This window comes from Cyrtonyx montezumae, unplaced genomic scaffold (assembly GCF_038088225.1).
Source record: "Cyrtonyx montezumae isolate F1298 unplaced genomic scaffold, pur_monq_1.0 scaffold_4, whole genome shotgun sequence".
In the NCBI taxonomy this organism is placed as follows: Eukaryota; Metazoa; Chordata; class Aves; order Galliformes; family Odontophoridae; genus Cyrtonyx; species Cyrtonyx montezumae.
Window position 1 is genome coordinate 17151539 of NW_027072045.1, and position 14450 is coordinate 17165988.

The 14450-nt window shown below is 36.6% G+C and overlaps 1 protein-coding gene across 1 annotated transcript in view; it reads left to right on the forward strand.

The window, feature by feature from the left end:
• MYOF (myoferlin) overlaps positions 1-14450 on the forward strand; it is a 65075-nt gene that overhangs the window by 3509 nt on the left and 47116 nt on the right. The window contains exons 2-4 of the mRNA XM_065746744.1: positions 1429-1484; positions 2367-2458; positions 13851-13959. Of these exons, the coding sequence (XP_065602816.1) occupies positions 1429-1484; positions 2367-2458; positions 13851-13959 (257 nt within the window). The remainder of the gene's footprint in view (positions 1-1428; positions 1485-2366; positions 2459-13850; positions 13960-14450) is intronic.

The window sequence follows — 14450 nt, forward strand, 5'->3', positions numbered from 1 at the left end:
GAGCAAGCAAACAAACAAAAATACACAGTACATTAGAAGAATGGTAATCAGTAGAAAGTTTGCAAAAAAAAAAAAAGAAAGTGGAGAAAAAATGTGGCTGAGGAATGTAAGTGCTACACTCAGACTGACTAAAATTACAACAGAACACTGCTTCCCCAGTGTTTTTCATCCACCTTTCATACAAATGCACAACACAAGATGTTTTTTCTCCATACACTCTAGAATATGCATACTGTGAATATATATTGATGAATCATAAATCTGACTGTCTTGTTTTTGTGAAAGTGATAGTCCAGAGTGGGAATACTTTACTCCTTGTCAAGAATGGTCTTGCCTGAGGTTTGAGCCAAGACTTTCTTCACGTTACAGAGTTGCATTTGAGCTTAGACAGGAATCGTAGGACTCTTATTCATTAATTCTCTCAAGATCTGTGATTCAGTGTCTCCTTTACAAACAGCTGCAACTGTTCCTTTTTCCACTGGCACTGAAAACCTCTTTTCCCTGGCTCTCGGCTCCAATTTGTAGGAGGACTTTTGAGTACCAATTTCAAGCCAAAGATGTTCCAGGATATCCAGCTTTCAAAGTGCTTTGTCTTCTATGAGATAACTTTCATTTATATTAAGTGGATTTCCCTTACTAGCATGACATTTAGTTCCTTGTTCTGCAAAATGTGAGACTGAAGCATGGTAGGTAATGAATGCTCTTTCCTTTGTGGTGTGATGTGAGTCAATATCCTGTGTAAGTTGTAGACAATTCCTGTTACATAAATGTAAGTCAGTTCTCGCAATGACTATTTTTCTTTTTTTTTTTTTTTCCAGCTACTACAGGCTTCTGCTTGAATAGTGTGTATATGAACCTGCCTGTGTGGCATGTCTTTGCTCTTGTTTCTCAGATCTTTACAGAGTTTTCCTGGTGAAGTACAGGCATAACTTGCAAGTAATAAAATCGTTGCCACCTTTACTGTATACCTTAAACTCAAAGTCTGTCTGAAACATAGGCTTCATGAGGTGGCTGAGCATCTGACAGTTCAGCAGTTAGGATACTGACTTTGCTGAGATACTAGTGTTAAATGTGTGCATATGACATTTCTGTTTAGAGATCTGCTTGTTTGTGGTGTTCTCTTGTGCTCCCAAGTGCTGTGCCAAGGTATTTTCCATCAGAGCTGTATGCCTGTAGTGCAGCTAAAACTTAAAGCTGTGAAGCATTACTTGCTTTGAACCTCCTATAACAACAGAAATGTATTTCCCTTGCTTAAGGGTGAGGGGGTCTTCCAGTTTTAACTGGAAAATCTTTAGATACTGGAAGGGGACAAAAAGAATTGAAAAGTTTGGTTTAATGGTCGTTTTGTTTTGAGAAAAGAAAGGAAATATTTTGGTACATGTAATGCTTTAGTGAAGGCAAATGATCATTCTTTCCTTGTATTTGCAGATGAGAAAAAGAAAACAAAGAAAATTGACAGTGAACTCAATCCTGTTTGGAATGAGGTAATTTTTATTTGAATTAATTCTCGATCTTTTATGACACAAACTGCTTATGAAATTTGAAAACCAGTTTCTACAGTTGTGAATATTAGAGATTGGAGCTTATGAATGTATGTTCTTAAAAGGTGTTAATAAATACAAGTGAATGGATTCATCCTGTGCTGCATCCTGTAATGTGATAAATAATGATTTTAGGTAAAAACGAATTTGTGGTGTGTGGTTGGTGTTCTTTTCCTTCTTACTTTGGACCAAATGGCATTCAGCCCTTCAGTACTGTATTTGCATGCATAATTGCATCCTTTATGATATACTTAGGGAAAAAAGAAACAAACACAGAATGAACTGTAAACTGAAGTTCCTTTTGGTTTATGCTAAGGCTGCTATTTTGCATCTTCTGTAGTATTCTTCTTGGGAAAAATATTTTCCTTATATGTTTTTTACAATCAGAAATTAAAGCTAAAGATTATTCTTTGAATGTAGAACATGTAAGAAAGGGAAGTTTCAAATATTTGTTTAAATTCAACAGCAGGTGGCTTCTGCTAGTTTTGGAGAAGAATTGTATCCAATCCTCTGAATAATAATAAACTACTTATCTTAGTATGATGAAGTGGAACTGCAAAAGATAGTATCTAAATATTAAACAATTGAGTTCTTTTTCTGTATTGTTAATGGAAAGCAGTGACTCAGTGTTCTATGAGCATGCTCCAAGGTTTAAAGTCTTGCTTTTGCAAATGCCAGTTCATGCTTGTAGATCTCTAACTAAATGCAAAATTTATTTCTGAATAATTTTACTATGGAAACTACTCTGCTGTTAATTACCTTATATGTTACTTGTAATATGATTTAGTTTTGCTCCTTTATTTATTTATTTATTTTTAAAATCAGATTCTTGAATTTGACTTGAAAGGAATCCCTCTGGATAATTCATCTTCCCTGACAGCTGTCGTGAAGGATTTTGAAACAATTGGGCAAAACAAGTACGTACTTTTCTGCAGCATTAAACCTAAATGCAACCTGTGGCTGTTCCTGTCATTTGAAAAGCACAGGTACCATGATTCAGTTAGCACTTCTTTGTAGTCAAAGTTGTTGTGTAAGTAGACTTCTGTCACTTATACCTGGAGTAGGTCATTATCTTGCAGAAGGGTACAGTGCAGTACCCAAAACTACTATACTTAATAAATTGCCAAAAATAAGCCATGAAAGAAATCATAATGCTTATCATTAAAATCTCCATAAGACACTGTATTTTACATCAAAGTATTCCCTAAGAAATGAAGCAGAAGTTGTGCAATTTCCTACCTTGTCTGAAGGAATTCATTTCCTGGGAAAGTTATTTAGTTATCAGGATAAATATGTTGAGTAAGATACAAAAACTGCCTTAGGAATGTAATCCAGGTTCCTACTCCTTTGGGTGTCCTAGCCAATAGGATCTATTACGAGAAGTCACATTCCTTCTGTACTCTTTCTGACTCAATGACTTTTTTGCTCTCTGTGCAGTTATTAAAAGACTAGAAAGTGAGAGCAACTTCCCCAAGGTCAACCTGTAAATCTCTTTGTAGTGTAAGGGTGTATTCCCTTACTCTGAGTACTGAATCTAAATCTCAGTTCAGCCTGTGGGTGAATGTTAAAAACCTAAGGCTGGTGGCATATACCAAAAGCTGGCAGCACTGGTGCTACCTCCTCTTCTGGTTTTATTATAAAAAGATTTTAAAAGCGGCGTTGAGGATTTTTGTTTTGATTTGATTTGTTTTGTTGGTGGCTTTGTTGTGGTCTTTTGTGTGTTTTTGTTTTTGTTTTTTGTTTGTTTGTTTTGTTTTAGATAATATTTAGTTTACAATTAAGGGAGTCTTCTGGGAAAAGTACATTGAATAACATTAGTGGAAGAAGTTGGATATCTGGCTTCCCATTTGTTAGGGGAACTAGGGTTATAAAAATGGGAAGTGGGGAAAGCACTGAGAATGACCTTTTCTGTTGTTTGCTTATCTGAAAGGAAAGCAGAGATTCCTGCTATCAGAGAAGCACTTAGTGTTCAGGTCTTCAGCAGACAGACATACCCTTTTTCTTTATGTTCATCATCTGCAGGAATTTAAGGCTTTTTACTTTCTGCTCCGTTCCTCTTTTGATTTGTGCTGTTAGTGTGTGCAGGGAGGCCTGAATCCTGCTCTAAAAATCAGAACTCTCCTAGTGTAATAGTAGAGGCATCTGTATACTTAACATCAGCTTTATGTATTTTTCATGCATCTAAAAATCAAATATTATGAGACCTGAGGCTACAGATTTTTATTATTTTTTTTCCATTGTGAGAGGCCGAACAAAAGTTTCATTCATGCAGTTTTGTTAGGCTTTGGAGGAAGTCCTCATTGCTTAGACAAAAATGCTTCATGCAGTAGTTAGAAGCTTGGTTTAAGTTTTGACTAAATCAGGCTTCTTTATCAGCTTTAGAGAACTAAACTGTAGCAATATCTATGCGTGTCTGGAAAGTTATAATGTAAAATGTGGATGGATTTCCTTCAACTAAACAGAGAAAGTATGTCTAGGCTTATTAAACATGCTGTACTTACAGCAGAAAAGATGCTCGGAGTGTACGATTTTCTGAAATTATTATTTTTTAATGTAATTTTACTGTTGAGGCGACAGCCATTTTGAATTAGAACTGGTATCTTTATATGATATGAGAGGACATTATAAAAACTTACACTGAAAGCATGAGTACTGAAATGCTGTTAGATGTCTGCTTGGCATTTAGACATTTTATGCTGATTTCTGGTTTTACAGAATGGGACCATGTGCTAAGTAAGTAAATAAGGATTCTTGTTCCACTAACTTTAGCGAGCAATCCATGTATTTTTCATGCTTACATTATTTTTTTTAATTAGATTTGTTTATATGATTTGATTTTGATATGACCTCTTAATGGTGGCTGTTGAAAAAGTTGATGCCTTGAAAAATTACAGCTGTATACGTGTGTACGCTGTAATTAAATTAATTGAAAAGCATAATATGTAAACTTTAGTAAAAGGTAAGGTGCCTTTATATCATTTTTATTTGGTTCCTGCTGCAGTTGTGAACAAGTACACAGTGCAGGCTCTAAAGTTTTATGTGGTTCTGAACACAAGATAATAGATTTTTGAAGGAAAATAAAACCACACAGCTATCTGCAGTTTTGTAGGACTTCAGCTTCTATTTATTATTTATTATTTATAGAATCCTATCTGTATGAGGTACCTTAAAGCAGTGTATGCTGATCATTCCAGTAACGAAGATGTGAATTACAGATAGTTTTGTGAACTTGTGAGGAACCTCTTGTGCTTTGCATGGTGTTGGTCGCACAGAAAAAAGCCACTCTATTAAGACAGTTGCAGGAAGAGGTTAAGCTCGTCTGTGAAGGCCAAGCTGATCATAAATCAGACCATGAATGTCCAGTCTTTTGGCTCACATGGGTTCCACTGAGTGAAGAGGAAGAGTCTTGGCCTCTGTATATGTAGGTTGCTCCAAAAGTAATGCCTTCTAATTTATTTCCACATAAGTTCATGAGGTTGGAAAGGACCTATAAGATCATCTAGTCCAACCATCCTCCTATCACTATCTCTACCCAACTACTAAATTAAGTCCTTTAGCACCTCATCTAAACGCTTCTTGAACAGCGCTAGGGATGGTGCCTCAACCACCTCCCTAGGCAGGCCATTCCAGTGCCTACAAAACTACAAAAACTACAAAACTCCACAAAAACTAACAGGCAGAATGAGCAAATTAGTACTATTTGATAGAGCAGATTCTTAGCTAGAAAATGCTATTTTTCAGCTTAGTCACCACCATTAGCTCTGTGTTCTTGGTGTTGTTCAGGAGCTTGCATGCCACGTTCATAAAACCCTTCATCAGCAGAGATGACCCACTGTAGCTGTTGCCACTGCTGAAGTGTACCACCCACTGCTTCACTGCACTTAAATTCTCTGTTTGTTCTCCATAAACTATCAGCAAGCATCAATGAAGGTCAGTGGTGCCATTTTTTTCTGCATGCACAAATTCAGTTCTATGCCTTTGGTTCATATATGCATCCACGTCGGACACCATTTTGTCAGGCTTGCCCTCAGCTGCTGTCTGTTGCGTGGCCACAACACGTAACAGAGTGTTGGTGAGAGGGGTCAACCTCTAGCACCATCTGCATCTGATGTCATAGGCGAACAGATTAAAATAGAAGGCATTATTTTTGGAGCTGGCCTCATAAAATATATAATGTAGTTAATGTATATGATTAACAAAACATTTTAATTTTTAATACTTTTTGAAAAACATAAGAAGAGCAACAAAACCAGGGAACAAGTGGGGTATGTGACCTTGTTTTTGTGAACATAATACACCGGTGTTCAGTGGAAGCAGTTGCCGTTCTTAGTGAGCTCTTAAGGGGTTGGTCAGAGATTTTTGAAGAAATTTTTGCTGTGTTTCAACCTTGAAAACAGATGTATGTACTGCCAAAAAGTGATGGCAGAAATAAGGTGCAACTGTGAAGCAAGGATATTTCTCTGTAAGATAGGGATTGTAAAAGTCAAGTAGAGGGACATAATCACATTTTTTTTTAAGTTGAATATCTGATGGCAGTGCTATATGATTCATTTGAAAACTTACAAGTCATGTATTTATGTTGACTGAAAATGGAGTTGCAAATATACTAAAAATCAGTAATTTTTTTTGCAATCTTGAAATCTATTCTCAAATTTATCACAACAGAAAGGAAGGCTGCCTCTTTTTTGCTGCTTACAGGACTGCGTTTATCCACTGTATCAAAATTCATTAACGTATTTGCAATAGCTTGAGTTACCACTGCATGATGCTCAGTTGGTGCTGAGTGATGGTTGCATGCCTGGTGCTGGGCTGGTCCACCCGGTGGGATAGAGCTGCTGCTTTGATGGTGCAGGGCAGGGGGTGGCTGCACTGCAAGCTGTACTGGGCCACGTGGGCCCATGGTTTGGATGTGTCTGTTTTAGGCAATCCACAGCAGGATGTATTATTATTAAAATGTATTATTTTTAAAATGTATTATTTTTGTATTATTATTAAAACGTATTATTTTGTGTCCAAACATGACTGGCAAAGCTTAGGAATTCTTTCTTAATGCTCCTAGCAAGATAAAGCTTTTGATCTGTTTAAAATCCCATAGTGGTTAGGATCTTCACCTAATCTGCTTTCTGCTGAAAAGATAAATATACATATTTCAACGAGTATAGTTCTTGAAGTCATAGAGGAATTTTTCAAATGTGAGCAGGAAAAAAAAAACAACCTTAACCTAAATGAGATGTCAGTTCCCTACTACTTTGTATGAAGTTCCAAGGTTTTTAAAAGAATCCATTTCTTTCCTGGTCAGCCCCTCTTCCTCCCCACAAAGGCCAAGTAGGGCTGTTGCTGTTCTGAAAGGCAGTGATGATAAATTTGGGTATTTTATGACACACTATATATACATACCTATCAGTAGTTGTCTACCTCCATTGTAGATTTTCTTTACACCTTTCTGCCTCTTCCCAACAGTTAAATTGCATTTCATATTTTTATAGTGCTTCATCAGATCTGCTTTTAAAACTCTTATGTGAGCAGATGCCCTGAGGTCTCTGATTTCTGAGATTTCTTTAGGTCAGTAAAGCATGTCTCTGACTTCAGGAAAATCCCAGAAAGCACTCTGTGGAGGAAAGCCTGCCAGGAATCTGAACGTTGTAATGGAATTTGTAGATTATTACCAAATAAGGGAAGGTACTTAACTCGAGCCCTTAAAATACTTCCTTCTGTACAGGGGTTCAAACTGTAGCAAGCATGTTTTTCAAACCCTTTTTGTAACTGTCATCTGGGCTTGAATAATGAAAATGAATAATAATAAGTTATATTATAATATAATAATAAGAGCCTAACACACAGTTTATACAAATGCCGTGCTTATGTAGTGTCTACCACTTACTTATTCTGTGTACGTATTTAAAAAAAATCTTTGTGGAAGAAAAAAAAAAACAAAGTAGAATTGTTTGGAAAAGTGATTTCTGTGCCCAGAGCAGTGCAAGAATATGTGCAATCCATACTAAAGACAGAGCGGTGCCTGCAAAGTCTTGTTCTTTGGAAATAAATCCTCAAAACCCTCCACATATTTGCAGCATGTGATGTATTTGGCAGGGAAACAGGATAAGCAGAGTTAGGAGTAGGAATAGATGAATAAGCTTCCTGACTCTACCACGATGATAGGAAATGTCATTGCAAAATTTCTTTTAAAGTCAGAAAGCCCTGTAACAGCAGAATAGACTTTATGTTAATGAATATCTAGTGACTGAAGCATATAAAAGAGGGAGAGTAAGTTCTGGAATAAGTTTCCCATGTTACTCGCATGCGTAACCTGTGTTTCGGTAGAGTTACCGATCCTGTTTAGTAATGCTAAAGGTGAAGGTTCTAGATCTGCCACGGTATTGTTCTGATGTTGCATACACTCTTCAGAATAGTCTGACAGTTGTTTGTATCAAGGTGATTTCAATCACAGTTTGAGTCTCTAAAAACTAATTAGACTAAAACTTACTTGAATTAAGAATTCTTTAAAAATGAAAATAAAAATGAAAATCTTGTCTTTTAAGTCAATATATATCGCTTAAATATATTGCTGTGTTCAGTTGAGTATACAAACTGTGTGTGTAAATACAGTAGAAATTCAGTTTATTTCCAGGTTATTATGCCTGTTGATTTCTGATAAAGAAAAATGCAGCTTTTCAGTTCTTAGAGTAATTCAAATTTTGGTCCCCAGGTGAAACATTTCTTTTTCATGACATCTAGCTCAACTTCCACTGATTTCTAAGAAGTGAGCACTTCACATTACATTTATAATTAGGGAACTATTAAAGTCCATAAAAGGTTTGTGAAAGTCTTATACTGCAAGGAAGTCACCCCACTAGTTACACAATTCTGTTTTCTCTGTGTTCTATATCTGGGAAGAGTTCTGTTGAAAACCTCTCCAGTCAATTCTTCTATGAATCTGTGAGGTGGATAGCTGAAGCAAGCTCAAAATTGTCTTGCACGTATATCCGGGCAGTGCAGCACATATCTTCAGCTCTGCAGTCTTCCAAAAAGATGCTTAGTAGAGCTGTGTGCAAATGACACTGCCTTGCACTGTTGGCTTTCGAGTTCAGGACTGGGAAGGTGGAGTTGAGTGTCTCCCTGTGGTCCTTACTACCGTCATTATAAATGTCAGTGATGTTAAATGAAACGACAGACATAAGGCAGGGCAGGAGAGCGAGTGCTGGAATGTACTACATTAATTTTTAGATGTAATGTTGATATTGGTAACTCAAGCTTTTCCAACATAGAGGCCCATTATTTCAGAAAAACAGTATTTGGTGAGGATTTTGACATTATTCATGAGCAGACCCACTAGCTTCAGAAGTACATTTTGTGCTTAATGTAATGGGATTTGACTCTAAATCAAATAAATTGTTCATTACTTTAATCTTTTCCGTAGAGGTTCATGATTTTATTTATCATGTTACTTTACTTTGAATTCTAGACTGAACTGGGATTTAGCTTTTGATTTTTGTGGGTATGTCTAACTGACTGACTGCTGAGAAAGAGCAGTGAGAAGAAACTATGCTGCATTCAGCCTTATTTTCTCTGTTCTAGAGGAACATTCTTACACTGATGCAGGATGAGGAGCACAGTGGATGACTCATTGCTTTGGCATGTTTCTGTAAAAACAAACTTGAAAGAACACTTGAATATTTTCCCTTTCTCTTTTCCTGGTGGTAGAATTTACTGTTCTATTTACAAGATCACTAAACTTTTGCAGATAGATTAAATGAGTGCTGTTCGTGGTAAAAAGACACAGTTGCTCAAAAAGATAAATGAAGCAAAGCACACTCACATGTATGTGGGCATAGGAATAAGAATTGTTCAGAAGAATAAGATATATAAGAATAAACCAGGAAGGACTCATATGATCTGTGTTGAGCTACATTTTCCAATGTAATGTTGTCTGAAAAGAGAACACATCTGCTTTCTATTATGTTTAGAAAGGTTAGTTGAAAGATTTCAAACTCTCCAAACAAATCCTTATGCAGTTTTGTTTTGTTAAAAAAAAAAGAAAGAAAGAAAGAAAAAAACAAACTAAAATTGCATCTGTTATCCCTAAGGAGTTTTAAAAAGAAAACTACCATTAAGTTGCAATCTTGTTTGAATGAAGTGATTTGATTTGAAGGGAAGAGCTGGGATTAAGTTTCTCCAGGTTCTTTGTGTAGTTAGTAACATAGCAACACAAAGGAGAAACAGATTGGGCACACCCTTACAGTGCAGCAAATTATTTAATCATGTTTAAGTATTTTCCACAGGTAAACAATTACTGGATTGTTTGAGCCTTCCTGCACTTGGATCCTGTAGTGTCAGCTCTTTTCTGTGTCGGAGTGGCTACATCCTTGTATATATTGGCTGCAAGATGTAGGCTGGATAGGATTCAGTTTGGGAGTTTTCTGCTTTGCACAAAGTAGTATCTTGTATTGTGTCTTAAATTTGTTTCTGCAACAGCTATTATCTAATAACTAAAGAAGATGAATATAGTTGGTTTGCTCTTAATGAACATTTTCAAACACAAGATAAGTAACAGAAGGCGGGTGTCAGGTCTTGTGAAACAGAAGCTATAATGCAACACATTTACTGAAAAGAGTGAGTGTAGAAATTATAACTGTAATGTTCAAGTTCACTGATGAGAACAATCAGTGTAACCTCTGCCAAAGTAAACCCTCAAAAATAAGCCATTAGAATTCAAAGGCTTGAACTTCAGCTAATTAAGATCACTTGGAAATCAGTAGAAGTAGTATTTAAGCAGATGGAGTACTTGATGTGCTAAAGAATTCAGTATAAATTGCTACCTTCAAACTGGGATAGAGTAATTAAATGGTTGGTACTATGAGTTAGCATTTCCTGATCCAGGAATGGGTGTGAAGTTTCACTTCTCTTGGGTATTTATTTGGCCAGTAACAGGAAGCACTAACCACAGCACTTGCAGATTAAATAGTGTTAGCACAAATCCAACACTATTTCTAACAGTTGGGCACCAGTAGCTTAGTGATTTTATGCCGATAAACTACTTCTCTTTATAATGTATAGGAAAGGCCTAGTATGGTAAATTATACTTCACATGGTTTAAAATCTGCTTCTAAATTCGGAAGTTATATTTCTCTTTTGAGGTCTTATTCTGTGATATACCAGAACTGCTTGTGGCAGGACAGGTTCTTTTGTTTTCCTTCAGCAAAGCCAGAAAAGTCTGAGACCTGACTGACAGGGCACATTACATGTACAAGCCTTGGGGATGATTGGATAGGTGTGTATGCAGCGTTAAGAAGCAGCACTCAGTTGCTAGAAGACAAAAGCTCCGTCACCTTTATAGTCATGACTGTGGAAGGAGATTGCAGGCAATCCTGCCTCGAGGCAAAGAAGGCTAGAGAGCTCAGACAGAGCTACTTAGTGTAGGTCCGTAATAGTGGTGCAAAGAACTGGGCATCTATTAGAGTCAAGTGCTGCAGTAGTCTTCACAGAAAAGGGATTAAACAGCAACAAATTGTTCAGGAACGTGATGGCACAACTTAGCCAACAGGGACTTAATGTGACTTAGGCTAAACTTAGAGACTAGAGAAGAAACAGCTTGGCAAAAGGCTTTCTCCAAGACTTGTAAAAGTCATAAAGGTGAGACTTAGCAATGACCTTTAGGCATTCCTTGTTAATTCTGAAAATATGGCTTCAGCCATTGAGTAGCCACATGATCAGAACCAGAGCGGACTGGCACTGTGTTGCAGGTGACTTTTAGCTGGGGTTTGAACAGCCTTACAGCAGTTCTGTCATTCTTACGGGGTGGAGTAAAACAACTCATATCCAATGAACAGGATCACTTTGAGGAAAGGAAGAAGACTAACTGCCTCAAGGTTGTCTAAAGCTTAGAATAAGTCTAAGATACTATATCAGCTATATATTAGCTTTCTCAGACTTGCTGGAGTGAGAAAAGATGAAAGACTGTTGTCCAACCTGTTAGAGGAAGGCACTTCAGAGACCACTAGAGGCACTCAGGTGGTCTGTCTAACTGACTCAGTCTTCCTGAGCTGATCAGTACTATGAATTACAATGTGTGCAGTGTTTCTATTTGCTTAGGAGAGAAGAGGATGCAGAGGTACAAATTTAGGCTGGAAAGTCTCAATAACACTGCTACTGATGAGTTATCCCTTCAGTTAATGTCACCAGATAAGCAAGTGTGGTTACTGAACCAGTCAGCCAGATGATGTTCTTTTCAAAGTCAATATTCACTCCAGCTTATATCAAAACATAATAGCCAGTCTGCAAAACTTTTCTACTTATGTGCATGGGAAAAGATTTTATTTTTTATTTTTATTTTTTTCCCTTTTGTGATATTTCAAGCTATGTATGTTTATGTCTGTTATTCTCAAATAAAAAGGCATAGTCATGGTTGAAGGATTTGAGGAAAATTTGAAATACAATTTCTTGATTAATTTTGCAGTCTTAAACTGCTTTTTAAATGTAGCACACCCCTTGTGTGTCTGGAATATGTGATGCAAATCAAATGCTCCAGCAACTCTTTTGCCCGACATTCTGGGAGAGATGGGGCTTAGGATTGGCTGCTGGGTGAGGATTGCCAGCAGGCCAGCACATAGTGACTATTTTCTGTGGAGCATCACTTAAATTACGGGACCAAAAGCAATTGAAATTAATTTCAAATGTTAAAGAGAAGATTTTGAATATTAATTCATAACCTAATTTAGAGACAGTGTTGTATGGAAAATAACTCAGATCATGTGGACAACTGTGAAACTAAGAGATTCGACTTGGTGCCCTGTTGCATCCTTTCACTTTTAAGATCCTGTGACAAATCAAAGTGCTTAGATAGAGCAGAAGAGAAGTAGTGTATGAAAGATCTCTGGAAGTTAAAGGAGGTTAAGGCTTGAAGGAAAAGTGTGTGAGTGGTGATAACACAAATCTGATATCTCAATGAAGATAGTATTGTAGACCTGCTATTTAGCTGAGACAACTTCATTAGAAATGCTTTAGTGGAGAAAAGTAGGCAGGACTGGAGAGGTTCTGAGAGCTGTAGTAGAGTATCCCCAGTCAAAAGTAAATGAAATGTTCAGTGAAGTGACAGATAAAACAAAATGGCAATGGTATGAATGCACATGGAGCAGAATGTTTTTTAAGGTGGGATGTAGAAGGAGAAAGATTAAGACAAGGGAAGGAAAGGTAGATTGAGAAACAGTATCTAGAGGGTTGTAAGTTCAAAGAGAAACGTCAGCAGGGAACTGGAGACAGGTTGTGCATCTGGCGCAGTACTCTTGCATCACATCACATATGCCTTTGGATCCTTACCCTCTGCCTGGAAAAGCGCCGTAATCTAAAAAGCAGTGTAATGTACTCAAAGGGACTGCACTTGGATCTTTTTTTCCCATGTCAGCAGCAAAGTCAGTAAAAGTTCTCTTAAATATTTGCAGGGTGGAATTATCCTACGGGATTCTCACTGGCAAAAATCTCACTTCAGTACAGGTGTTAATTGTTACTACATACTTCGGTAACTCAGTGCAGTGCCAGACATTGTGAGACTGATGCCACACAAATAGAAACAGTCTAAAAGAAATTTCTCAGGTTAAAAATAAATGCAATTTTCACTTTTGTTTTTTTTTTTAATAAAGATAGATAAGGGTTAGAGAGGCAGTTTCAAGAAGGCAGAAGCAGCTCAAGAGAGCCTGAGTCATAACTCTTGGGCTCTTTTCTTTTGCTAGGCCTCTCTATGGGAATATCTAAACATTTAGAGAATTGAGAGGCAGGCATGATGAACTTATTTGAAAATGTAGAGTGTGGTAAAAAGATTATTTTATGAAGAATGTGGAAAGAATATGGATTGCATTTCTTCTGTTTCACTGTTTTTGTTACAGAGATATGCGTATGTCTTTTTGTGTATGTTTCTGTGTGATACAGCTATAACTTTATGCAATACTTTTCATCTGAGAGTTTGCAAAACTATATGAGAAGATTAGATTCACAGTGAGAACTTTGAATGAAGCAAGTAACATGACTGCTAATGGTAATACAGAATGTAATAATTAGAAATGTATATATTTTTAATTGTTTAAGCTCCTTTAGATTAAGTGTCTCTTCAGTAAAGAAAATAAGTACCTATAAGCTCAGAGAAAAAGAAAGTATGAATTAGCATTACTCAGCCATTAGATGACGTTTTCAATGTTATGTTGGGATTTCAAGTTACAGATATCATTTTATTGTTTGATTGACAGACACAAGCTATGGATTAAAGGCAACTTGTGCTTGATAAGTGTTTGTATTCTAATAATGATTTTTACTTCATTTCAGGTTAATTGGCAGTGCATCCATAGCACTTAAGGATCTTGTTGGTAACCAAAGCAGATCATGTCCCTTCAAACTTGTACCTCTGCTAAATGAAAGGGGACAAGAAACTGGAGTGAGTGGTTTACATTCCCTGCTTTTACTGTAGAATTGATCAAAATGCTGCAGCAGCAAGAAACAAATATATTTCAAAGTTATTTTTGCTGTATACATTAAATGCTTTACAGTCTTGTAGCAAAAGCTTTAGACAAATGTAATTTATAGCAGGATGTAATTATTCCTATATAGTCAACTTGATGGATATCAGAGATTCCTTTAAGTTAGCTAAATTATTTTCTGTGTATGCATGACTTATTTGTATATATGTTATAGATACAGTGAGCCACAGGTTGTATGTGAAAACCAATCTATTAAATATACGTGTGCTTTGTTTTTTTTCCTAAGCAACAAGTTTACTTCACTTTTTGCTGTATTCTTTCTAATGTCCACCTGAGTCATAGCAGTGATTCTAGGAAGCACATAATCATGTGAATGTTTACTTCCAGCTCAGTTCAGAAAATTACACAAGAACTTACTTGGCTTAGTTTAGCCTGTGTTTAAATTTAA